A 27,571-nucleotide genomic window follows, 5' to 3' on the forward strand; every position below is an offset into this window, starting at 1 on the left:
AATGCCTCTTCTATAGAGCATCCTGTTTGTATGGTGCCTTACAGCCCTTTATTGTTTTTGTTGGCATCTCCCTGGGAGACAGCCCATCACAAGGGGGCTCTAAGAAGAAGTGAGACTGTCACTAGCTTATTCCTTTGAGGTGACACAGAGCATGAACACCAGCAGGCAGAGTCAAGGGGGAGTGACAGTCCCCTACTTTGGTAAATCTACTCCTAGTAATCAATGAACACAATTACCATAATAATAAAGAGACATCAGTAGTGTTGAACTGAGCACACTCAGCTGCATCAGTTCTCATGGCAACTCTTCACCTGCTCCTGCACTCAAAAGCAGTAACAGTGTTTATTAGAGCTGTGTATTTGTTAATCAACTTTATCATCAATGAAAATTAGCCTGCAGTGCCTTTACTGTTTGCAGTAATTGCCATGTTTTTCCATCTTGAAATCACTTTACAAGCTGTTGTTAATTAAGCAGTCCTCTTGAAATACATAAACAACATCAACGTTTTATAGTGGAAGAGGTGAAGCAGGCTCAGTGGTTGATGTGTCAGGCAGATTGAGAAACCAAGTTATAAAGAGTCCCATCATCCTAACACCATGTCCAGAGTACGTACCCTCTTTCAAAAATTCAAATCTTACTATTTGTAATTTCTAAATTGTAATTTTTGTAGCAGTCTAAAAATCAAAGAAAAAATAAAAGAAGATAATTTTGCTTTTTACAGTGGCTATGCAGTAATGGAAATGTTACACAAAGTGGTGTTTTCCTGAGGGGAAAAAACTTTTTGCTGCTGCCATTTTTGACTCTCCAGTGTAAAGCAAAGAACCTGTGGCTGGACCTGTTTTCACTTTGAAAAAAACCACAATTTAATTTCCTTGAAATTCTGGCTTGACGGTTTCTGATGCTGACATCTCTGGAATGGTACTATTGAAAATACCAACAACACTACTTTACCTCTTTCTAGGGTGTTCACTGGGAGGCCATGCTGATGACTAAGGAGGCCACTACATGTTCTCACCCGAATTCACACAATAACCATAGCAGCAGGTAAAACACAGACCTGAGACATAAGAACAGCTGCATGGCATATGCAGAGATGAGGTATAAAATCCACCAAAGCAAGTCAATACCTCTAGATCAAATAAATGCAGCACCTCTTTGTCACACGAACTGGTGGCAGAGACTGTTCTGTCAACTGCAATGTCTCAAAGTGCAACAGTCAAACAGAGCAGTTGGCAGTGACAACTGATACCTAATGCAGCAGCCTTACTAACATCTAATGAGGACTTTCAAGTTTTTTACACAGCTACGACTTCTTGCTGCTTCTTCCCCAATCTTTGGCTCACAAGTTATTTACTTGTCTTTGGCTCAGAGTTCTGAAGTGTAACAAGAGATTCAACACATACACAATAAAGAATAGCTGATTTAAGAATTACAACGTGTGGCTGAGCAAAACATTTACCAATAGCTAGAAGTGCATTTGGACACATTAAGAATTCCTGGAGCAAAGCCAGGCTGCAGCCACCTGGACTGGTGGTAAATGGAATGCTTAGGTTAACAGGAACATCTGGTGATCTGCAAAGGCAAGGAATTCAGCAGGAGAATACCTTACTGGTTGAACTAAAGATTGATTGAAAGAAAAGGAAAAGGAAGATGAATGAGAGTGTGTCCTCTTCTTTATCTTTCCTTCTATAGTATCCTTTGATGTTACAAGGAAGTTTATGACACGGGTTTCTTAGTTAATTTCTGAATTTGTACAAGATCAAATAGACTATATTTTACACACTTCAAACATGGAGCAAGGAACAATTAAGACTATTGTCTGTGAGAAAAAGGTCATTTTGTTTCTCAAGTGTCCATCAACTGTTAGATCTGTTACAAACATTTCAAGAGCGATTGAGTCACCTTGGGAGCTCCTGGTTGTCTAATGAAGCTAGAGATGGAATGAAATGCAACAGAAGTGCTGTGCTTGGTTCTGAGCCCAGCACATTGTTGATTTCTTCCATAAAATGAAATTATAAACTCAGCACATTTGTACTTGCAAGGTCTTCATCTGACTGCTTTTCTTTTTAGCAGGAAAAGCATTGCTTTAGAACCTTTACACTGTAAGGTGTACTGATGCTGAAACTGTTACAGCAGCCTTTCTATCCACATAGAAGCCTTTGGGATGTCTTCCTAGATTTTCATAGTGGTAGTCTGTTTATAGCAGACTCAATTCTCTGACATGGAAAAAAAAAAGAGAATGGCACCTCATGTCATTTGTCAGCAGTTTCTACAGTACAATATTCAGGAACTACTGATAACAGGTCCTCTCTGTCAGCCTTGCAGGTTTGCATTCTGTTCTGGGATCATCCTTTTTCTGTATTGGTGTGGGCTTCTGGAGCACAAACAGCTTATCTGTGATACAAACCAGGCAACTTGTATTGCTACAACCTGGTCCTCTTCTAGAATTTACAGCTGGGAAATTTTCCAGCCTCTGTAGGTTGGAAAGGTGCGTTTAACAGCTGAAAAGATTGCTCCACATCAGGAGATGCCTTAAAAGCTTTCACAGATTCTTAGGCAGGCTTCTGAGTTCTCCAGGACAAGGAATTTTGATCAAAAATAAGCCTAGTAACCTTTGGCTCAATCAGGTACAGGAACATGCTCTAAGCTGCATAACTGTGAAAGCAATGAGCACTGAAAATGATTTTTTTTTTCCATTTTTCAGTGTTGATTTTGGAGGATGGATGATTTCACTTGAACTACTGCCACTACATGACTTGAGACTTGTCACAGAAAGCAGATATATTCTATTCAATCACCTCCTGTTACCCATTTGATTTTTGGATTAAAAGACTGAAACAAAGAATAGTAATTTACTATGGCTTACACATTATGCCCTGAGGTTGCTAAAGGAAGAGAGAAGGCCTTTAGCACTCAGTTTTATGACCTATGCATTTAGGAAAGTGTGGCTGTAAAACTCAAAGTAGAGGATGACTATTTGAAGGAAACTGGAAACACTAGGGGCAATCCTGGCCCCCAGTGAAGTCCTGGAAAAATTTGCATTGAGTTCACTGGAATATGGTTTCTTGCTTGAAAATTAATATGTGATGTTCTTGATATACATTATGAGATTTATTTGTGATGTCAACATTGATGCAAGTCCAATATCCTAACTCCTGCTGACTACTGATTCAACTGTTCTTAAAAGCTTTTCACATTAAAAACTGCAGTGATCCCACCCTCTGTAATACACTTAATCTCAAAGCAACACACTCTGTATTTTTAGGATGGAGAAATGTCAAACTATGTGTAATTTCTTGAAGTTTAAGCTATACTAAATAGGTTTGATATTAAAAATAAAACAATTTTATAGTAAACCAGATCTAAAGCTAAATTAATTTAAGCTGTGGGGTTGAAATGCACTGAAATTCATTGTGAAGTTTCAGAGTTAAAAAGATAAAATTATGACAGTGCTGCATTTGTACAATGCTGTTTATTTTTCTCTTTAGAAACATCAGCAAATACAGCTTCAGTTTAGATTAATGACCATGTTTTTTGCCTCTCTGTTTTGGCAGGTGCACAAAAAACAGTATTTACAGTATTAAGTATAGTGTTTGTGTCTTCATTCCTAAAGCATCCTAAGAGTTAAAGGTGTGGGTTTTTTTCCAGTATTTTTCAGAAGGGCTGCTTCTTCTGTGTGCACCCTTCATACTAGAACTTAATTACACAGATAAGCTATAAAACTTTGGAAAAAGCAACTCTGTGAAAACGCTGGCTGAGTGTTGCATGATTAGAGTCACAATTCTGTACTAGTGACAGGGTAGAATATCAAAGAGTATAGGCCAAGTAATTAACTTAATTTAGCTGCTTTCCTTCTTTTCAAACTACTAATATTTGCTGTTATGCTGCTGTTCTTATGTAGCTGAGATTTGACACTGCTGTAAAACCAATGAAATTCCTGCCCCACATAGTTTATAATCTAATTAACTGGAAAAAATCAGATGCTGGTTTTATTGGCCACTCTTGAAGCTCTTATTAACTCCAGTAGCAGAAAGGTAATAGGCACAAACCTGATCAAAACTGGTGTGCAAACATTTTTAAGGGCCAAAAGAAATGCATCCCCCTATAAAAAAAAAGATATTGAGTTCTTACAACAGAAAATAAATTTGATCTATATCTTCTCTCTTCCACAGGCGGCTCCACTGAGTTTTGCTTCCTTACCCTCGAGTCATAACCTTTCATGCTGACTCCAGAGTAACCACCCAAGGACACTGGGGATAGGCAGCAGGAGAAGAAAGCACAGGGTTAGCACCAGACTATAAACATATCACAGAGTGGGAGCACAGTCACTATCTTGGCTTTCCCTCCCGTACAATTCCATTAGGCTCATGCCTATCCCAAGACCTTCTGCGTGATTAATGCTGCTGGCCAGACCAGCAGGAAATCATGGGAGCACACAAGGCTGGCAGACACTCATGAAGTCTCTGCACTAGTGACACTAATAAACAGAAACACAGAAGGAAGGCAAACAATAAAAGTAGTACTTAAAAAAAGGAACAGTGATTTGCATGGGTAGAGAAGACATCTATGCAGGCATAGCACAGGATGGGCACTGGAAGTGATGAAATGAGACAAGTGTTTACATGGAAAGACAGACTAGTGTGGATTCCTTAGGGAACAGGAAAATTAGGGAGGCAATGCTATAAGAGTTCCACTACTTTCCCAGGCAAAGTCTGTAAAATATAGTATTTGTTGTGCATGCATCAGGATGACTTTCCTGTGCCCTATACCGAATCTGGGCAATTCTGCTCACATTGTGGACTTTAGTCCTCTCCATCTCTTGACTGGGAGGCAAGAGGCAGGAGGCAGCCAAGCACAGTTCTAAAGCCACATACAGTGTGTTACCAGGTGTGAACACCTGAAATCTCTTTGACAATCATTCTCAAACTTCAGAGAGCTTCTAGGACTGGGTCATTTACAGGAAGATTTAATTTCCAGATCACTACAATTACTGCAACTTTTGCTGACCTGAGCAATAAATGCCAGGAGCCTTCCTTGGTTCTTCATTAGCTATATCAGAACCTTCTCAAGGCCCAAGTCCCATACAGTAAGCAGACATCAGGCACTTTAAAAACTGAACCAATTGCCCTGCAAAAGCAGAAGTTCAAACAATCGTCTCAGACTGCAGCAAGTAGTCTTCCATGTTGAATTCTAAAATCTGTCACTATTCTTATGCCTCATCACAGACCCATTGCCACAAATCCACATGCCCATCTTCTAGCAACCCTGCCTTCAATGGTAATCCAATTTATCCACACACAACATGTATTTTTAACCTTTTTTTCTACTCTACTCTTCTCCCAGACTGATTTTCCTTTCTTCTCTTCCCAACTTCTTTCCTAAAAAGCAGTCATCACTGGTATATGCATTATTTCCCTCTGCCTCATAGAGATAGAAGCAATATGAAATGTCAGACTGACAAAAACACTTTCCATTAAAGAGAAAGAGCAAAGAAACAAGCATCAGCCTAGTATTTTGTATAAATAATTTTCTTTCCTATACAAAAGGGGTCTGAGAATGGGCATGCTGTCTTAAATACAGAGCCTAGCAGTTTAAGACTTGAACAACAACAAATAAAATAATATCAAAAAAACCCAAACCACTTTACCACCGCTTATCAACATCAACACTGTTGTAGCCACAGTAAATCCAGTATACCATTTTCTCAGCCTTGCTTCCTGATGTTTCTTTCTCCAGCTTACTATGTCTTTAATTAGAGAACGTAATTCTTTTTGTTATTTCTTTTACAGGAAATTGCTTGGCTCCTTGAAGACTGACTAAATGACAGTAAGAACAAACCAACCGATCCTCTTTAACAGGAATTGCAGAGAAACCCTGTTGACTCAAACACACAAAAGTGAAAGTACACAACTGATTTGAAAGGAACAAACTGGTCTGTGGAAGAAGCACTGATGAGAACTGTTTTTTCTGGGAATAATTTTTAAATTGAGGATGAAGAAAATCCTGCTAATTGGCAACTCTGATGTTGTTGGAAAGAGAGATCTGTTGGAGAATGCAAGCAAAAGAAAGTGGAAAGAGCTGGCTTTATCAGATCAATGGAAGGGGAAGTATCTGAAGTCTCACCTCTAGACTAGTTTGCTCTAACTTACACCTTTTTGTCCACTGAACCTGAAATCAAATTATTTACTCTTCTGATTCTAGTTTCACCTTTTATGGGTGAGTTCCACTCATTCGAAACTACATGTTACATATCCAGTGATACTTAGTGGGATTAACTCATGGTTTGAAACTGAGGTCTGGTCTGGTCAGAGGTGACCCCGCTGTGTACCACAGTCTAAATTCACATTCCTGTCAGTGTACATCAGTGTAGTTCTATACAGTCAGTGTGGAGCAATTCACCTAACCCTAAATTATGCTGAAAATAAATGCCATTTTGGATTCGCTTACTCTAAATACCAAGTGTAAAATTCAGTATCCACAAATAGACATCTATTGCCATCTAGGATACCACATGATATCCCTCTGAACCTCTAAAATGCTGGACCAAAAAGAAATGGGTTCTGTGCCAAATCTGCCCATTTACTCCTGAGTCACTACCTCTTCCCTGCAGTCATGCAGAGAGGGGAATTGGAGCTGTGGTCAGTTCATCACACATTGCCCCTGCTGCTCCTTTCTCCTCAGTGGGAGGACTCCTCACAGTCCAGCACGGGGTCCCTTCCCCAGGAGACAGCCGTCTGTGAACTTCTCCAAGGGGAGTCCTTCCCACAGGCTGCAGTTCTTTATGAACTGCTCCAGTGTGGGTCCCTCCCATGCAGTGCAGTCCTTCAGGAACAGACTGCTCCAGCCTGGGCTTCTCTCTCCACAGGTCCTGCCAGGAGCCTTCCCACAGGGTCACAGCTTCCTTCAGGCACCCACCTCTCCTGGCACTGGGTGCTCTCTGGGTTGCAGACAGATCTCTGCTCCGCCGTGTACCTCCATGGGCTGCAGAGGCAGAGCTGTCCCACCATGGGCTGCACCACGGGCTGCAGGCAAATGAATCTCTGCCTGCTCCGCTGCCTGGAGCGCCTCCTCCCACTCCTTCTTCAATAATCTCTCCAGGTGTTGTTGTGCAATTGTTTTCTTTCCCTTCTTAAATATGTTATCCCGGAGGTGCTACCACCATGGCTAATGCGCTTGGCCTTGGCCAGCACCAAATCCATCTTGAAGCTGGCTGGCATTGGCTCTGCTGGAATTAAGGGAAGCTTCTGGCAGCTTCTTACAAAAGCCACTCCTGTCACCCCCCACAGCCAAAAGCTTGCCATGTAAACCCAGTACAGGAGAAAATAGTGAATGGCTTAATAGAAGGGTCACATATAAGGTGCCTTGTACCATGTTTATGGACAGCAGTGGAAAAGTACATATTTTAAAGAGAAAGCTCTGTGTGTAGTAAGGGTCTCTTGTGTTTGTGGCTTTGTGGTAGTAAAGTAATAAAACCACTGCAACTGGCCTTTCTTCATGTAGCAAAGCGAACCAATGTTTGTTGAAGACAGAGACAACATACCTATTTTGAAAACATATTTTAAGATAAAAAGAAATAACATTTGTAGGTATCTCTCTCTCCACTGACTTAAATGGAAGATTAGAATACTGCTTTCAGAAGATACATACTCCTAAATGGTTAAATGAGATGTAATGAATCCTTTCCTTTTGTGTTAAATTTAGCATACATATATGTGTGGGAATCCAGGGCTTCCCTCTGGCTGCCCTGGAGGGCCTGGTACCCTGGCAGGGGGTCAGGAACCCCCCTGTACAGAGCCCTGAGAGACACTGTCTGTGATCTCTGTCCATGGAAAAGAGTTTTCAATCTTACAGGATGAATTACAAGCTCAGAGTGTTTGATATGAGTAATAATTAAGTGTGGCACGGGTGCAAAAGTAAAATTTTAGGTTTCTAGATTAGGGGTTCAGAGGGGACAAGATGGAGAAAATTGGGTGTGTCTTGTCCTTTTTCTCCTTCTTCATGCCCTCCATGTTTCACTGCAGTGTTGGCATTTTTCTATTGGTTTAGGCTGGGGACACACTGTTCAACGTGGGTGACAGATATTGGCACGTTATTGTAAATATAGCACACGTAGTTTCTGGTATATAATGTTTGTAACATCCCACTGGGGGCAGAGCCCCGCACGCTGCCCTGCAGGACAGACCTGCGGCAGGGCAGCAGAACATGTTAGAGATAAACAGAATAAACAACCTTGAAAACAGCACAGACAAATTATGGCTTCTTCTTTGGCAATGGGGCAGAAAGACAGAGACTTTCTACAATCTCGGAATCATCAACACCTACAGATTCCGACATATATGAAAAGGGGGGAAATAGAAGGAGGTTTAAATAGACCTAATACAGTACATAACAGGTTCTTTTCCAGTTTCTATTCAAAGATGGATTTTACCCATGGTAAATTAGAACTCTTTGGAAATTCGCCCATAACCATTAAACTTTTCTGGTTGATGACCTTAATACACAATAAAGGCTTTTTATCAGTAAATTATGTCTGGATGGAAACCAAGCTCTGAATCCTACTCCTTCTCCATGCCACAACATTTTTGTAAAGCTGAACAAACACATTACACCAAACCCAGGGCACAGAAGTGTAAATACCAGTATGCAGTATTAACACAAGACAGTCCAAAAATAAGACACTTAAAGCCAAATTATTTCTGAAACATGCAACAGCTAAAAAATGCAATGTCTTTGTCTGGAAAGATACTGTATAATTGTAATCTATATTTAAGTGTGTTTAAAACTGATTATCATTCTTTTATTTTTTTTCCCTCTATGCATTCATGACTAAGAATAAAATGGAATTGTAAGTTGCCAGTCTCATTTCAAAAACTTCTTGTGACAACTATTAAAATATCATCATCACATAAGCATATTTAAAGAAGTCAGATTACCTGAAAAGGCTTTTGTTATCTGGCATAATCCCTCTTTTCTGCAAAGAAAATGCTGGATTTCTGGAAGTAGGTTTACCTGTATGTAAAAAGAGAAGCCTTAATGATTTAATTCAAAAAGTGTTCTTTTTTCTTCAATGGAAAATGCCTTCAATGGGTTTGTGTTTAATTTATCAGAGGCACCTCATGCACAAATCTCCCATCAGTGTCAAGAGGAAATAATAACTTTGCCCCCCATGCAGTGCTGGAATAATGAAGTTAAGGTGTGGACTCTTCCTCCGTGTTCATAACAATGCAAAATTTTAGGCCTATATCTCTCCCTATGGCTGCTGAGTGTTGACCTGTTCCCTGTCCCCTTTTCCGTCTCTGCAGCTTCTCTGCTCTGTCCAGTTACCAACCACTGTCCCTCCCTGCATGGAAATACCCCATGCCTCTTGAATTGCTGTGCTTGGGATCTGTAGTAAGCTAATGCAGCTAAATCACAGGCAGGCCCCTCAGCAAACACTGTGTTGCACTTTGGTACATTGACATTGCTATGTCAGCAGCAAGTAATATTAGTTCAATATTTAAAGTTTTCTGGAGGAATGGGCCATATGGTTTAAGTCCCTGCCCTGCTGCAGACTTCCTGAGAGAACTTGGACAATTCCTTTGATCACTTTGTGTCTGAGTTATTCATGTGTGACACATCTGGACATTTCAGCATGCTGTCAGGATTATTATATTGCACAGCATTAGAGGCTCAGATATGGTAATATAGGCAAAATGAGAAAAAAGCAGTTTGCAGAAGCCTGGGGTGCTCTATTATGCGAGCATATTCAAAGCATGTATATTTCTAGCAAACTATAACTGCCATAAAAATTTCACTTTGCATACACTTTGATACAGCATTCTGTCCCAGAGAACCCCAGTGTACACGCTCAAAGCTCTGCCTTCTGTGGACATAAATGGATTTTTATCACCAGAGGCACCTTTTAAAAGCAGCTCCATTTCTCTCAGACCCTCAAGCTGGAGTCAATAATTTATAGTCTTGCCATCATTATTGTTTTTAAGTATTTTTTTACTTAAAATACAAGTCAAACTGTATCTGTAGCTTGGTCACATTTTATGAAAGATTTCAGTTTATATCACTCACATATTTTTATCAACAGGTAAGGTGTTTACATAGAAATTACACCTCTAAGTAACCTAAACAATGCCCACAACATGCTCAAGTAAGAAAAAAACCACAAAGCAATCCTGAAAATACAACAATAATTGGTAATACTGATACTTTGGACCATGAGGAAGAAGGTTGCAGTGCCAGAGCAAAGAACTGCCTTGAAGGCCCTGGTCCAAATTACACATTATTGATTGTAGGAGCACTGTCACTGTTTGGAAAAGTGCTTAAATTATCTTTACAAAAGAGGAATTACATTAGGTGAAACTCAGTAGTGATATAAGATATGAACCCTAAATTCATCCATCTCTATCATTCTTAAATATTTCATGCATTTTCTGATTGTTTCTCACAATTTCTAAATTCTCTTCTCCAATAAGGAAAATTGTTAAATAATTTCCCTTGTAGACACTTTTGAGTCCAGACATGCTGGTTAGGGTAGCCAAGAATGCAAAAGTTCAAGCTAAAGAAAAGAAAAGGGAAACTTGACAATGAGTTGTAACACTTTTCAGTATTTACACTGAAATACTTACAACCAAACTAACATACTATGTTCAAATGAGAAATTCCTTTTGATAACTGGGTGAGATATGAAGAAGAATGAAATGTTGGTACTTGACAAGTATTTCTCAGTAAATAGAAAACATGAAAAAACTTAATTTCTGCTAAAAAATGCTGCTGCAGTATAAAAGAAACATTTGATACGTCTCTTTTTATGAGTGAGAGCTGAAAATCTGGGCTAGCCTGTCCTTACATTCCCACAAAGAACAACACAATAATCTCATACCTTCTGGAAAAGCTCTAGATTATGCAAATCTTCTGTTTGAAAGCAGCCAGTGCCACCATTTTTTCTGGAAGATAAGCAGATGAAAAGATCCCAAGGGTTCATACCACCTATCCAGAAAGAAAAGAAACACTTTGAGAAAGAAAATATCATGGTATCATGCAAATCTTACTTGCATAAAAAATACTTAGAGTGATATCCTGAAGAACAGCAAACTGTTAGAGAGCTAATTACATGAGCATCTACAGGTGGCAGAAGGATAAAAGACATATTTGCTACCACAGTTCAAGCTTTGGAATTTCATTTAGGTGTTTTACAGTGGGCATTCCCTGTTATATCTGCCTACTGATGCCCAAACCCTGCTGCTTTACCTGTTTAACATTCAGAAATTAAAAACTCTGATAAGTCTGATAACATGATGCTGCTTTAAGTTGTTCCTTTTTTTTTTTTTTTTCTCCTGAATTCCTCAACATGCATGCTCGTACCACATATCCAGTATAGGCAATGTGATCTTCTGAGGCGTTTCTTTAATGGCAAGTAAATTTTGCAGGAAGTATTACTGGCCATGCTATTGCAAACAGCAGGAATTTTGGTGTACTGGATTCGTAAATATTAGACACCAGACTGCCAGATCTAGAACTGGTGTACGAGTGGGGATTAGATTGCTGGCTTCCAAGCTAATGTGATGCTTCCTTCCTGGGGCAAAGCTGACCTGAAGATACAAACAGACCTTGAACTTGCTCATATCTCAGCATGTGATATGGTGTAGAAATGCCACTGTTGCTTAAAAAAACTTTGGTGAGCTTCCTCACATGGTCATATGTTTTCTTCTGTATACGGCCTTTGTTATCTGGACCAATTAGAGATGGTGGCAGCTCACAATGGAATTCTTACATCTGTTGAGGACACTATGAATATGTTCAATAAAGGGTAAATTATTTCATTGGCAGGAAGACAATCAGTAATAATGAATTTACAAACAGAAAGGGCAGTCAGAGAAGCAGTACAGCATCCAAGGGTATAGAATCAGGTCACAAAGCTCCCTGCAGAACAGCTGTTTCAGGGACTGGTTGGTTCTTTTTCCCAGGTTTGGGAACATTACCTGTATTTTATTCCATTTTGTGCTATCCATCTGTGATACCTTCTTATTTTTATTAGATTACCCCCTTAATTTGGTCCCACCACTGGCCCACGGAGGTATTAATTTTATTTACTTCCTTTCTTTCTCTCTCTAAAATGTGTTTTTTTTCCTATCCCAATCATGATTACAAATGTCAAGCAAGGTAAAGATTCCACTTAAGGAGATTTAACACTCAATTTATGTTAAGAACAGTAATGAACTGATTGTGTAGAATGGATCCAGGACTATGAAAGTAACTATCACTTCTTTATGTTTATAAGCAGTGTGACGAAACTGAAGAGATCAATTTTCAGTTACACGGCATTTATTACTCTAACAAGTCCTGCAATTTCACATTATGAGAACCAGTATTATAGTATAAAAGTAATTAGGGTATATGAAATTTAGGCAAGACAGATTCACTACATGCTTCTTTGTGAAAGAAACAACCTGCAGGTAGATAAAAATGTGACAGACAGCAAACAAACTAAACATTAAAGAAATGTACAAGCAAATACCTCACTTTAGTGAAGGAGTTTGGCAGTGCTAACAACCTACTCAATGACCTCACTAGCTATGTAATTATCAGATAAGGAAGAGGTTATGCCTCTGACTAGTAAACACCTTTGAATAAATCATTATAATTATATATAAATCACAATGCCTAGTTGTGTGCAAATTGAAAGGGAGCTGGAGGGAACTCCATTTCTCAGAGGCAGTTCATTTCCTTCCCCTGTTTATTGTTACACATCCTGCCCTGGGAAGAATTTGATCCCTGACTCCAGAGGATATGCTGCACTGCGTATTTGCCTTTAGGATACATCAGGGTGATCAATATGAATGCACCTAAGAGAAGAAAAGGAAAATGTACCCTCAGATCTGGTGTGCTTCTGAGTCAGTGCCCAGGAAGTAGAATATGTCAGGAGAGCTTGAATGCCTGCCATTACTTGTGCTTTCTATTTGGAGTAATTAGACCTCGAGCCAGTTATTTCAGTACAGAACAATCAGAACTGAAACACATCTATTTATAGAAGTCAGGAGACTTCCTATTTGAAAAACAGTGTGCACCTAGTGCTGTCTCTCAGATTCAGGCTGAAAGAGCAGTCTGACTCCTATTTAAATGTATAGATACATTCCTCATATTCTATACCTGAAAAAACGTTACTGGAAAACAAAAACAAAAAGGTCATGGATTAAAACAGCTATTTAGCTCTAGAACAGGCTCCTCTAGGAATCTATTTTGCCTCAAATTTGCCCATGTCACTCCTTCCAGAGCTTAACTTTTTGTGGAAAATGAACATCTGTGACCAGGAAACAAATAGTCTGTCTTCTTTCTGCTTATTTAATAATAGCAGAATTATATCTCAGGAAGAAAGTTCTACCATTATTAGTATTCCAGCAAGGGCCACAAAGGACTGAAGATCCCTTTCACAGAACTTATTGTAAAAGTAAAGCAAGATAAAACACTCTACAATACGACAAAGAACAAAAGTGACATTAATAATAAACACCATCTGTATAAAAGGACTCATGGTTCAAAATGTTTCTAGAGACTTTTTTAAGATGCTTTAATAAGCATCTTAATAATTTTCAATGTACACAGTTTTGCTGCTTTCCCGAATTCAAACCAGAAGCAGGCTTTTACAGGACATTAGAGGGGGAAGATTAAAAAGAATGCTTCATATCTGAACAATTTAATTACTAGCAAATTGCATAAAGCTTTTCCCACAGAATGAAGTTAATCTCTAGCTACGGAAATCCTGTTTGCTTTCTCCAGTAAACGAGCAGAGCTCAGCACACAGGAGCTGTAGTATCAGTTAGACAGTATGAAATCACACATCATGGAGATACTCTTCTACTCTTTGTATTATTTTGCACTTGGACAAGTAAAAGAGTGGTAATGAGAATATGCAATTGCATGTTCATCTGCTCTTTAAATATCTTTTCAAATCAAGATAGCTTAGTTCAGCCTGTTAATTAAGGCCTTGCATACGCAAGGAATGCTCATCTGCAGAATTATTTCAACTAGGCAAATTGAGCTTTAGGTGGATACATGCTGGCAGCATGATGCTTTCATTCACCTATCTTTTGCCAGCTCTTAGCCACTCCTCTCCTGCAGTCTTTGTAGCTGTCATCCAGTCCCATATCAAAAAGTATTTGTACCTGCAATGTGTATCTCATGTTTACCTAAAAATATCAACCCAAGTTTCTACTTCAATTAGTAGTAGTACAGCATAATTTGATTGAAATCCGATGTGATCACCTTTTTTCTGAATGAGTCAAAGAACATGCAATTCAATTCAGAGAGCAATAACTTCCAAGTGAAATTTGATGTTATGTAAAAATTCTAATTTTCAATAAGATAGCACTGTTTTCATTTGCTTTGACATTGATTTGTCATTTGAAATAATTAAAATAGCTAATGTGGAAAAATAAATTGAAAAATAATAGTCTAGGAAGGAAACCAAATGTTTTTCAGCAGCAGAGGAAATAACAATGCAGACACCAATAAAAACATTTAGCTTTTTCTGTATAATATTCTGCAGAGAGTTTTTGTATTCTGATATATTAGACCAAAGCTAACAGAAAGCAAATGAAAACTGTAGGATTTAATGGGGTTTCAAGTTTAGAGCTAAACTTCAAGAATTTCTGAAGTGATTTCTTAAGTGAATTAATTTTATTCCAGTCATTGAAATGACCACATTCTCCCCATGAGCTATAGCATTGGAGGCTAAATTTTGCAGGAAAACTGTCAGATGCATGCATCTCTGGAATTTTAATCTCTTACGTGTATATTACATAATTTAATCAAATGACTAAGTTTCATGTCATTTCTATAGGCTGAAATTTCATTCTGCAGTATTAAGGTTTCCATTCTGAATTTTGAAATGAAAGAACTTTGAAAATCAAATGAAATTTTCATCTTTCATGTTTATCTGTATTTCACTCATTCTGAGAAATAAAAAAAAAGCACTTTTTTTTAATTTTAATCTCAAATCAATTTGCAATTTTGCATTTGTTCACACCACTACCTTGAAACTAACCAGTTTATAAGCACTGGAGAAGAAGAGAACAAGAACATTTGTTTTTCAAGAACATATTGCATAAAAATAGTCTCCTTTCTTCTGACAGAGTAACTGATCTAGTAAACACAAATCAGAGTAACTGATTCAGTGAACAAAGCAAATATTAGCAATGAAACAATATGACTTTAGTAAGTCTTTAGACTTTGTTTCCACATAATACATCTATGAGGTGACTGCATCGCTATTTGAAAAAATGAAGTCTAATCCACTATCAAAGTGGACTTTTTTGGAGCAGAACCTCAAAAGATACTCTACTATACATTCAGTTCTGATCAAATTTTTTTGTAACAAATTGAATAATGGAATAATAAGTGCATTTATACATAGCAAGTGACCCCAAGTTGAAAACAAGTACAAGGACTTTTAAAAGCATGGTCAGAATTCAAAATAATTCTGATAATTGGTCCAAAATCAACCCAAACAAATTTAAAACAAGTTAAAAGTGCCATAGTTCATAAAATGAAACCAAATTGAGAAGTACAATTTGCCACAGAGCACTACTGCAGAGAAGGACCAAATTTATAAACTGCATATGAACTAACAATACAATATTGTTCCCAAAAAAAAAAAACCTCCAACTCTTGGAGCTCTGCTCCAAGGGACTCCGGGGATGATCTCTTCTTAGTTGAGTTACACTGACACACGGGGCACCAGTTATGGGTACTTGCCCTTCTGGTTGGGCCCCACAGGGGACTCCCCTGATGGGGGAGACCCTCCTGTAGCAGTTCTGTGCCAGGAAAGAGAGATGCACGGGACTTTTTCAGTCTTCAGCTTGTTGTTTATTGTTATCTTATCAAAACTTCACTATGCCGTCTGTACCAGGTTGGTAGCAGGAAAAGCACCACAAAATGGCTATGAGAGGTACAGTTTCAAGGTCTTTTAAAGCTATTTCACCCAATTAACTCTTAAAACACACTTTATTTCAATTCATCTACCAATAACTCATCCCTTGTCTGTCCATGTAACCTAAGACTACGGCTTTCCTTGACCAATCACCCTGTGCCACCAACACTGCAGAATATGGAGTAGATGAAGAAGAAGAAGCAGCAGCAACTCGGGACAACGTCCAAAATCTTCCATCTTGCCTCCATACTAAAAGACCTCAAAACCTAAATCTTTCTCCTTGTGATAAATTCTTGTAGACTCTAGTCTATCTCAAAGTCTATCTCTTTCACCCTCTTGCAGACTCTAGTCTATCTCTAATTCTTTGAAGCTTTCTCCATGGGGAGGGTCAAAGTCAGTGCTTCTCTGGGGGTCAGAACCCCTCAGAGCAGACAGAAAAATATTCCCTGATCCCTGGGCTCCCACACAAAACAACCAACAAAACAAATATAAATAACTTTTCAGCTGTTGGAAGTATTTATTGATGCTGAAAGAGTTGAATCTGCTCCTTTAAAATTTAAGCTTTAATTTATTCCACGCCAATTCCCCACAGAATTCTAAATAATAGCCCAGCAGATATCAAGAATTGTAACCAATCCTATTTATGAGGGTTACAGTGGTAACAACTATCAAGGGTTAATCCTTCTGCCTCATTTTGTATTGGTCATACCTTTCCAGTAACATTGTTCCCTGGGTTTAGTAGAGGGTTAGAAAAAGAAGATAGATTGTGGAAGACCTCCCACAGGGGCTGACTTGGATGGAGTTAATCCATTGTCTACCAATTCACACAGTGGTGGTTTTTGATTTGGTACAAACCAGTTTACAACACACCACTGTTTTAACTGAGTGTCAGTGCCTTCTTGGTGTTTCACTCTGACCTGCAGTAAAGAGGCTGGGATTGGCATGAGGCTGGAAGGGAACGCAGCCATGTCAGCTGACCCCAACTGGCCAAAAGGATGCTCCGTACCAACATGATGCTGTGCTCAACAATAAAAGCTGGGGGAGGAAGGAAGAAGGGAGCAGGGGGTGGGGGGTGGGGGAAGACACACACATTCAGAGTGGTGGCATTTGCCCAAATAACCTGTTTGGTTCCATCCATTATGAAGCTCCTGTCCAGGAATGGCTGAACACCTGTCTGCTCACAGAAACTGGTCAATTAATTCCTTGTTTTTCTTTGCTTGCAGACACTACTTTTGCATTCCCTATTAAACTGTCTATCTCAATTCATGAGTTTTTTCACTTTTACCCTCCTGATTCTCTCCCTCATCCCACCAGGGGGAGACGAACCAGCAACTGGGTGGTGCTTTGCTGATGGCTGGGGTTGAACCACACCATCGCTGAATAAATTTTTACCTATCCAAAGTCAGTTGTCTCTTTAATCAGTGGAGACAGGATACAAAGTAATCATTTTAATTTGCAGCAAAGGGTACATAAAAAACAATTTCTAAACACAAGTATCAAGTACTGGAATACCTTACTCTAAGGAGACTACAGAACCTCTACTAAGGGAGATCCTGAGATTTGTACAGGATCCTTTCTTAAGAGAAATGTATCTGAAATATATTTTCAGACACTTCTAAGCTGCATGGATGTAAAGAGAAGATTTTCAGGAAAAGTTATTGTTTACATATTGATGCATTCAACTGTACTCAGTTATACTTATTGCATGTTGCAATCCTGATCTGTAAAAAAAAAAAAAGTTTTAGATGAATACAAATTTTAGCTTCGTGACTCATGATTCCTCATAGTATACAAGGAAAATAAAAAAAGTTAACCTCCTCAGCTCCTAAATGGTAATGGAGGGAGCACATATTGTACTGATCTGGGTGAGGAAGCATGTATTTATGGAATTAGCTGTTTAAAATCCTATTTCAAACTGGACAGAGGAATATGTTTGGCTTCAACCCTGCCATGTAGTCAATTTATAAGAGCCAATAGTTTGCTAGCCAGGAGTGGAAGCACTAACAGATGTCTGAAAGACAGAACTTCTGCCTCACTGACTGCCTCTGGATTCTAGGCTGAATTTTATCCTCTTCTGTGTCTCAGTGCGCAGCAGCATCAGGCAGACTGTGTGATGGGGTCTATGGATGTGGGAATTCTACACCTCTGAAGATCTGAGCTTCACAGATAATACTCCAGGAGAAAATATCCTTTGAAGCCTATTTCTTGTTACAGCAGTTTGACTGTCTTATTGTGCAAATATCAGAATGCCACTTGTTGGACTGAATAGTTTTTCTTTGCTAATGACATGTCCTCTTGTATGCTTTTGATATCACTATTTCATTTGTAAGACTTTCCCTAAAGGAATGTCTCACACCTAGGTGTTCAGGAATTTTCTCCTTAAAACAGTAATTATTGGAAGCATTTTAATTTCTATTCTGGTGTGGCCCTTGATGGTCATGAGCTATTACCAATATGGACTCACTATGACAACAATGAAGAAACAATCACTCCACATGAGTGATAGCACAGGACAAGATGGTGAGGTTTCTGATATTTTTTCTGAGCTATTCTGGAAAGCAGTTGTTCACCTGCCCATAGCAAATCTTTCACTGTTTCAGAGTGTGTTCAGACTGACTGTACTCTGCCATAATACATAGCTCCATAACCACTAGCTTAGCTGGCCAAATTAGGCTAAAATCTATTGTCACATTAATCAAAATCAAGTATTTTAAATGTAAAAAAAAACCCTACACTACGGTTGAGGCTGAGATAGTTGGACACAGTCAATTCATTCACAAAATACTTTGCAGAGTTGCTGTGTGGCTGCCAGGGAAAGGCTGAAGGAATCCTGAGGACAGTCACTACTCACTCCCCTTGAGGATGATCAGGATTTTTTTTTTGGCTCAACTACTCCCTCACTTAGAGGATTGAAGTGTCAAGGGAAGCATTCTTTGTAGAGGAGAGGCTGGTGTGAACCAAATGGAACCAGTTTAATTCCAAGGACAGTTCATCTGTCCCTGAACAGCTTGGCAGAAAACACTGCCCTGTGCTCAAGAAATAATGCACCGTCATGTCTGAGTTCAGAATTTGGGCAGTGAAACATGCATTTGATGTTCTTTGCTGTGCCTCTCATAAAAACAGAGTAATGCTTGACTATGCTGTATCTATTTTGCAAGTGCAGTAGAAGGATGTTGAGTCTAACTACAAATGAAGAGGCATAATGCTTCCACTCTTGCCTGAAAGAATTATTTTATTACTGTATGTTTATATCAGCAACAGGTTTCAAGCCTGCTTTCCTTGTCAATCCAAAGGCAAATTTTAAAAGTAAAAAAATTATCATTACAAGCCAAAAGCTACCTGTTTCTATCAGAAATATTCTCAAACATGTAAAGATATTTTAATTTCTCCACTTGGTCTCAAACTCTAAAACTGCCTTAGCTACCAAGTCAAAGAGTTACCATCTTCCTTACTGAAACAATTGATAATACAAGGTAGATGACTTTCTCTAAAAGAAGCGAAAGAAATCTATTGCAGGCATAAGTATAAGAATGGAGGACAGGACAATCCTTTCTCCATTTACATCATAGTCTATGGAATAGATTAACAATCCTTTCTTCAATCAATAAATTACCATACTATAGCAGAAAACAAAAAAAAAAGAAATTTCAGACCTGCAGCAAATGTTTTAAAGTTGGGTTTTTAATTTGCAGATAACTGTCAGTAAGAAAACCAAAGATAGCAAAAAAAAAAATTAAATTGCAGTATTATTAAACTATATCCATATAATTTTCTGTGCAATCAAAAATACTGGAAATAAAAGTGCTTTCAAAAATTACATTAGCCTGATATGGGGAGAAGAATACTGCAGTATTGTAAGACAGGTGCATTAGATGGTTCTCAGTCTATCCAGGAAAGACTGTCGGGCTAAGAATAATTGTCCACTGAGTTGTATTACAGATTGCAACTCTAACAGCCCATAGGTTTTATCATAGCAAAGCCTGTCAAGGTATGAAAATATGCTGTCAAAATACTTTCTGAGCTGTAGTAGAGTTCAACAGCAAATAAAAGGAAAATATGCAGTTCTGACCCGATGACAAACACATTGGGGCACTTCAAACACTCGAGCCTGTTATTACACTTCTGTGCTTACACACCATGCTTTGGATGAATATTCAGATTACTCTGGTATGTTCTCCACACATGGATATTTTCTGCACAGCAAGCCTCAGTGAAACTAACAGCTCCTAATAACCCTTTATGGTATTCAATTCTTGTATGCAAGCAAAAATAACTTACAACCCCAACTGCTCCCAAATGCTGGAATTCTTACTTTACATGTATTTAATACATGACATAAGCCACGACAGCCAAAGCAGCTATATGTGTTTCTCACCCACACATTGTGGGACTAAGACCTAACCTGCAGTGGGATGAAAGTACTTGGTACCTAATTAAAGCACAGATGCCACAGATCCACCAAAGCTCAGCTAAATCCATCTGTGTAGGTGTTTTCTTACCTTCTGTGAAGGTAGAGAAGGAAACTGCCTGACAAAAAAGACAGATTGAGAAATATTAGAGACAGGCTACTGAGAGTAGATTGGCAGGTGAAAACTGGAAGGAGAGAATGTGCATGTGGAAAGAAGAGTCATGCAGCTGAGACAGGCAGGGACCAGGCTGTGCAATGGAGCCCAGAGGAACTGCAGCAGGTGGGAGAATTCAAACAGCACCCTGCTCCAGCTGCTCCCAGGGACATTGCAGGAAGGGGATCTGCCCACAAAATACTCTTCTCTCTTATGCACATGCAAATACTCTTCTCTCTTATGCACACACAAAGGAGCACAGAGGCACAATTCTGGGTGGAGTAACCCCAGTAACCCTGTCAGAGAGACACAAGCCCCTGCCCTGGTACCCCCAAGATGTCCCTGGGGAGACTCCACCACATGTGGGCCGAACATGAGTGAACTGGAGCCCCAAAGCACCTTGCAGACCTTGTGGAATCACATCATAACTTGGATGAGTGTGTACATAGAACTTAACAGCAAGAATAAGTGGTACTGAGGCACTTTCCCCACTAGACTATTGCAAAACCTGCAGATTATACTTTTATAAGGAAAAGTCTGGGCTTTTAGAAAGGCACACACAACAAAGAGAAAGAGCTGGTGGCTGGAAAGAAGATTCCATTTGAAAGTAGTTCCTAGGGGGGAGGAGGAGTTCTACCCAAGGAAACCAAATTGCCAGCTTGTGATTACTTCCCATCCTGCATTTCATCCCAACATTTCTACAACTCCCACACTTTGCAACAGAACATTAGGTACCTGAGCTGAGAAGCCCTCTGAATTATGGCACTAATGAGAATTCACCATTGACTTTAAAAGGCAGAAATGGAGCTAGAGCTGAGAAAACAGCCTCTTCCCTTCTATGGATATATAGCAGCCTCAGGATAAGAAGTTAAGGAGTAAATGGCTTTATTTGTCTTAATGTCCTGTCTCATTCTAATTACAATTAATGAGGATGCCAATTACAATGTTAAAATAATGATGTTTGATCATGTATGCAAGAAACAAAAAACATATTTTAAGATCCAAATCACAGACCTTGATCAATGCAATTAGAGCACTCAGGCACCTATACTTATCTTTGTTAATGTGCCAGGTTCCATAATACCCAGGAGACATGAAAGAATACTGAAAAAAAAGGAAGCTTGGGAATAAAGGCAGTGGCTAAACTAAACAGTGTCAGGATACAGGCTCAACCACTGGCCTGCAATCATGTACTGTTTGTTTTCCTCTCCCTGGGTGGCCATGCACTGTCCCAGGAGACAGCCTAAGCCAGTGACAGTTCCTAAAACTCAGCAAGAAGCAGGCCACCCTCAGACAGAGAAAACAGTTTAGATACATGGACATGAGCCATACTGCATCACTTGTCCCTAGACCTAGGGGAATTGACCCATTTTATTTATGAGTTAGACAAAACTGCAGAAGACAGTGATGCAATAATTAAGTCATGCCTGATGTAAGGGTTTCCAGCTGTACTTCACAGATTCTGCTTTCTATCTACCACACCATACCGCCTTTCACTTCTACTCACCTGGCATGCCTGGGTAGTGGAAGTCAATGACAGATATCTGGAATGCCATGTAGAGCATCCATAAAACATGGACTCTAAAGAAGACCTTAAAATTATCTCTGCAAACATTTTAAAGAAATGTCGGATCAGACCTCGCTTTTGAAGATCAACAGATATCCTCATATTGTTAGATTTGCAAAAATATGTGTACTGTAACATCTGTGGTGTAAATCATATGTGCCTTGGAGCTGGGTAAAGGAAGAAGAAAACCTGATCCTTTCTCCTACTTCACATATCATCCTGTCATAAAAAGGCAACCTAACTAGACTACAGTTACCCTCTGAGCTAGTACTTTCCTGAATACTTCTTTTTTTTTTACCCTCAGAGCTTTTTTTAAAGCCCTAACACTACATTCCAAGGAAAAATAGGGCTAACATGTCAAGCTCTATGTATTTAAAGTCCATGACTTCAGCCTCATCTTTATAGAAAATTACCTCAATTATTTTTTGTTGAAGAATGACTTCTAGACAGGCTCCACTGATACTTGGCCTCACTGTGGCTGTGAAACCTGAAGTGAGAGAGGTTTTTTATACACTTGCTGAAGCCAAATGGAAAAAAAATTCAAATGCCTAATTCCCATTTAGACAGAAAAATTCTTCTTGATTTCCTCCAAAATAGCTTTATCTTATTCTTATTTTGTCTATGATCCTGTTAAACAGTACTTTGGTATGCTAATATGTTTTCTATTTTACCTATTGCAGAAAAAAAAAAGTATTGAACTGGTTTTCTTCCAAATAAACAAAAAAATTATCTTGTCTTACCATTTTACACCAAAAATCCTTCTTCAATAAACAGATCAACTGAGCTGCATTCTATCAGAACTAAAATAACTGTGGTTCTGCCAGATTCATCTTGCATTTACAAAACACAGAACACTCAGTAAGTTCTCTCTATATATACACTTTTAGTAGTTGCTATAAATTAAAACTGAAAATCCTTTTTATAGCTAAATATTTATTTTTGAAAGCATTACCACGAATGTCAGAAACAAAGTCATTACAACAATAATCTTGTTATAGAAACACTTTATGACTTGAACAATTTGCTTCAAACTTTCCAAAATTCATAGCACTCAGCTCCTCTGTGCTTCCCTCTATCAGCATAGGACTGTATGTTATTTATGTGAGGCACCAATGAGGAAATATGTTATGACTAAATTATTTTAATCCTGCTACCAGCTAAAATTACTCAAATCCTAATCCACTGTTACTTTTTAATCCAAATCCCTTCAATATTTTGCCTTTCTGTTTTGAAAAATGGGCATTGTTTTGTAAGGAAACATGCCTGCCAAAAATGACAGAAAGTAATGATATGTGGGGGTTTTCCTTTTTAATCAAAGGCAGGGTGTCGCTTTTAGTAATAATTTTCTGCATGAAATAATTTTTCCAGAAATCTGAAGGATCTCATAATTAACTTGAAACTGAGAAATAGTTTCAATTTCTGATAATGCCAGAGGAGCCTCTATTCTCTTTGACATCTGTGCAAACTAGGATTACCTCCAAACTGATAACCTCAGGGGCTAAGTATTAAAATATTCAATATTACATTGAAAAATCAACTCTGAGGGAGTGCAATAAACATCAGAAGGGTAGAATAATCATGAAGAAAAGACTTCCTTTTGATATAAAATAAGCTAGCATAACAACAATACGTTGTGTGAAATTTTCAGGATCATGTTCTAAAGCGTGGGTGGCTACTGCACTTTTGATGTCTGGGGTGGCTTTGGGAGGCAGCATTCAAAAGAACTGTCAGCTGAAAGTGGATGCAGCTGGAGAAAGTTGGAATCTGAACCTAGGAATGGAGTGGGCTGGCTGCAAATTACAATAAAGGCCTACACAGTGTATAAGTTTTTTGCTGCCTGAACCAATAAAAGTCATGATCGCCAAAGTAAAAAAAAAAAAAAAAAAAGTTTTTGTTTCAGTGGTATATAATGCTGCTACCTAAAATGGGAGCATGGTGATGAAAGGCAGCAGCACACTTCTCACAGCTGACCAGGGCTCAGAGCCAGTGACTGCATCAAAAAGGGTCCACAGCTTCCAGCAGCCAAATCACTGAGCAGTCCTAACCAGCAATCCCTTACAGAGAGTGCTCTGGCAGAATGGTGACAGGCTTCTGGCTAGACTGACTGACATTCTCCCAGCACCTATATTAGCAGACAATTATCTGACATTTATAAACCAGAGACTCTGCTTGAACCCTATCAGAGCCGGGATTCATTTCTTAAAGGGAAGCATTATAAAAATACTTTTAAAAGCAATTGTATGCTGTTACCTTCTTATCCGACATACTACAGTTATGAAAAATTGCCGCAAAGCTTTTTACAGGATTTGCATGTTACTAGCATAGTACAAAGCAGCTATACTGATGCTTAAATCCTTTGTATTTATTTAATTTCAGTAGCCATGCACATTGCTGTTTTCCTTTAGCTGACATGTGGATCTTCCAGGACACTGGTGTTTTTCAGATTCTGTTAACATGACATAATTTATTCCAGTAAAGTTTTAATTTTAGCTCACTGTGTAATCAGCGTGTATCATTTTAATTATTGTAATCTCTAAGTCAGCCCCCTTAAATACCATTCTTCACTGGACTGTATGTTCTGTTTAAAAAGTAAATAGAACATTCAGAGAAAGATATATTTGGTACATTTAGGACTAAATGCCATATTTTGGTTTTACCTGGCAGAGCTCAATGTCCTTATACTTTTGTTATAAACAAATAAAGAATTTCACTTTCTAAATGAAAAGTGTGCATTTGAAACAGAGGATTCAGTACAATCTTACAGAGGGTTTATTTTAGTAATACAAAGAAATTGTTTGTGTGCTCTTCTACAAAGCATGAACATGTTCTGGTAGTAATTAGGAGGAAGAATACATATTGTTCAGAAAACTATATGATGCATTTAGATTTTCTAACACAAAACCACAGCATCACATTAGAGTGCAGAATTCCTTTGTGTATGTCAGAAAGTTATGTCTTGTGCTGAAACCAATGATGTGTGTGACATGAGATTAATGCTAAAAGCAAAACTAAAAAGTGATCAAGATAATGTATTTCTGGTATGCATTTCCTCCCCAAAACTAAATGAACTTCCATGTTATGGAAGCAGATTAAATCTGTTATATGCTTGTAACTCAGTATGCTCTGAGGATCACATTTCTACCTATTTAGCTTGTTCAGAAATCTCCTTGTTTAGCAACATACAAAGAAGTGTGTCTGAAATGTGTGTTTTATTTGTCAAACCTTAGCTCAGGACTCACATGACATATATTTTGCATTAGGAAACCAACCAGTTTGGTACCAACAGTTAACCAAAAGCATTTTGGGAAGTTACATTGGCTGGATTTGAATATACATATGTATTTGTATGGTAACCCACAAACTATTTCTGTGGCTAGCTTCACCATTATTATTTTGCACAGTATTTTAAATTACTTACTTATGACAGAATGATCTTGTGCTTTTGCTGGCATGCTAGGCTCTCCAGTCCTGCTTATTTAACCTTACCTCCACAGGGTTGTTTACACTTTGAGAACCTGATTTCAATTTACTTTAATTTTCTCAGAGACTTTTGTATTTATAAAAGCTGAGCATCTAGTGACCTCTCTATTCCTGACATTTCCTTTACTCTCCACTATGAAAAAGAACAAAAACCCCAGTGTCCTATTTCTGTTCCAAAAAAACTAAACTGCTTCCTTCAGTGGGTTGGTCCTTGTAATTGAAAATGGCAACCAGATGTTTACAGAACACACAAGAAATTTTCCTTGAGGCCTTTAGTCTTTATAATTGTTTGCTAAAGTTAGTTGGATTTCATGGAAATTTGTCTGAGGCTGAAATAAACAGCTTGTAGGGGCTCTTCCTAACTGTATTCTGAAAAATTAAAAAAAAAGGAAAGAAAAAAGAAAAAAGTTTAAACTAATGTTTCCTACTCTAGTTGATATGTTCCTAATTCCATAGAAAAATATTCACTAAGGGAGAAAATTTGGTTCTCTTAGTACTTATTTTGCATGCCATCCCATGAAAAACATCCCTATTTCACAATACACTATTTGCTATTTACTTTCTCAAAGTTCAGTTGGCTATTACCTAAGCACTACTGATTTTTCCTCCCTTCCCTTTTTCCCACTCCCTCAGGAATATATTCTCATAAATTTTGGGTGGGTTTGAGAATATTTTGCATTTTAAGAAGATGCTGTAAACTACATATTGTTTGTTCCTCCAAGCTCCAAGTCACTACAACTGATTCATACCTGAACTCTCTACATCTTCAGAAATTATCATTTTCCCTCTTCAGTTTTTTGTCTGCCTGATTTTCTCACAGCTAGTCATATACTCCAAGTAGTCTGAGAGACCATCTTGTTACCCCACCAGAGGACTCACTACACACAATAAAATCTCTTTACCTAATATTTCAAGACATCTAAGATTGAATGATCCACAGCTCCAGGGAATCCATTTGATTACTTCACTAGCTTTACTCCCAAAACAGATTTCCTAATAACAACTTTATTGTAGTACATCATGCCCTGATTACTACAGGCGTGATGAACAGATTGTTCTTTTTGCCTTGGCAGCAGAATTCATTAACACTTTGTGTTAACAAGTACCTCTGTTCACCCAACATACCAGCCTTCACACGCACTCAAGAAAGAGCATCACTGTGTCCTCCTGTCTCTAGCACCTTCTCTCATTTTCACTAATTTTGCTGGTATGGTATGTCTTGGAAAATGAAAAACGCGTGTCTGAAGTCACCAGCCATAGCCCTGGGGGCCTCTGAAACCCATGGCTGTAGTTTATTCTCTAGACTAATTAGCAACTGACGAAACTTCTACTGGCTGCACTTATGAAGGAGCACTTCTGCAAGTGCTCACTGCTGGCCAGATGTCAGCAATTAAGCTGATCCTTTTTCTATTTAGCTTCTGGTCAAAAGCATGAACAGTGAGAGGTGATACAATATGCTAAAGGAATAAAGATATATAGCAAAGAGCATGCATTTCATCCTAGCTCTGACTCATACTGTTTCTATTCTAGTTATCTCCATCTCTAACTGATGTGGCAACATTTTCTGGCCTTGTAACTCAAACTGCAAAATGAACTGAATAATTTCTTCCATAAAAGATGTAAATTTTCTTTAAAAATTAATTTTTCCAAAGGATACCAAACAAACCAAAATGAAAAACTGACAAAGATTGACTTGGAAAATTGCTTTTGAAGAAAGTAAAATGAGAATTTTCTTTCATCGGTTCACTCCCTCAGCTACTTTTTCATTCATGCAATATATCGAGAGACAGAAAACTTTGCAGCTAGCATCACTCCACATCAACACCTGTGCTTGCTCCTGCAGCCTCATGTTCCCTGACATCCTCAAGCACCAGCTTTTACCACTGGGAATGACAACCACTGGGTAAAAAGAAACAAATGAGCTCTCTACAGAGAGCCAAGACGGGGGCAGCAGAGGCCTTATCTTCCATAAGAACACAATTCTCATATGACCATTTTACAGCAAAATGAGTTATGCCTGAATATATTCAGGTGGCTTTACCA

The 27,571-nt window shown here is 38.5% G+C and overlaps 1 protein-coding gene across 4 annotated transcripts in view; it reads right to left on the reverse strand.

Annotated features, from left to right (window-relative positions):
• Positions 1-27,571, reverse strand: part of CPED1 (cadherin like and PC-esterase domain containing 1) — a 145,677-nt gene that overhangs the window by 99,951 nt on the left and 18,155 nt on the right. For all 4 annotated transcript variants that reach the window (XM_030257047.4, XM_030257054.4, XM_030257061.4 and 1 more), the window contains exons 4-5: positions 10,874-10,980; positions 8,934-9,009 (exon numbers count right to left, since the gene is read on the reverse strand). In XM_030257047.4, the coding sequence (XP_030112907.4) occupies positions 8,934-9,009; positions 10,874-10,980 (183 nt within the window). The remainder of the gene's footprint in view (positions 1-8,933; positions 9,010-10,873; positions 10,981-27,571) is intronic.

This window comes from Taeniopygia guttata, chromosome 1A (genome assembly GCF_048771995.1).
Source record: "Taeniopygia guttata chromosome 1A, bTaeGut7.mat, whole genome shotgun sequence".
Lineage (NCBI taxonomy): Eukaryota > Metazoa > Chordata > Aves > Passeriformes > Estrildidae > Taeniopygia > Taeniopygia guttata.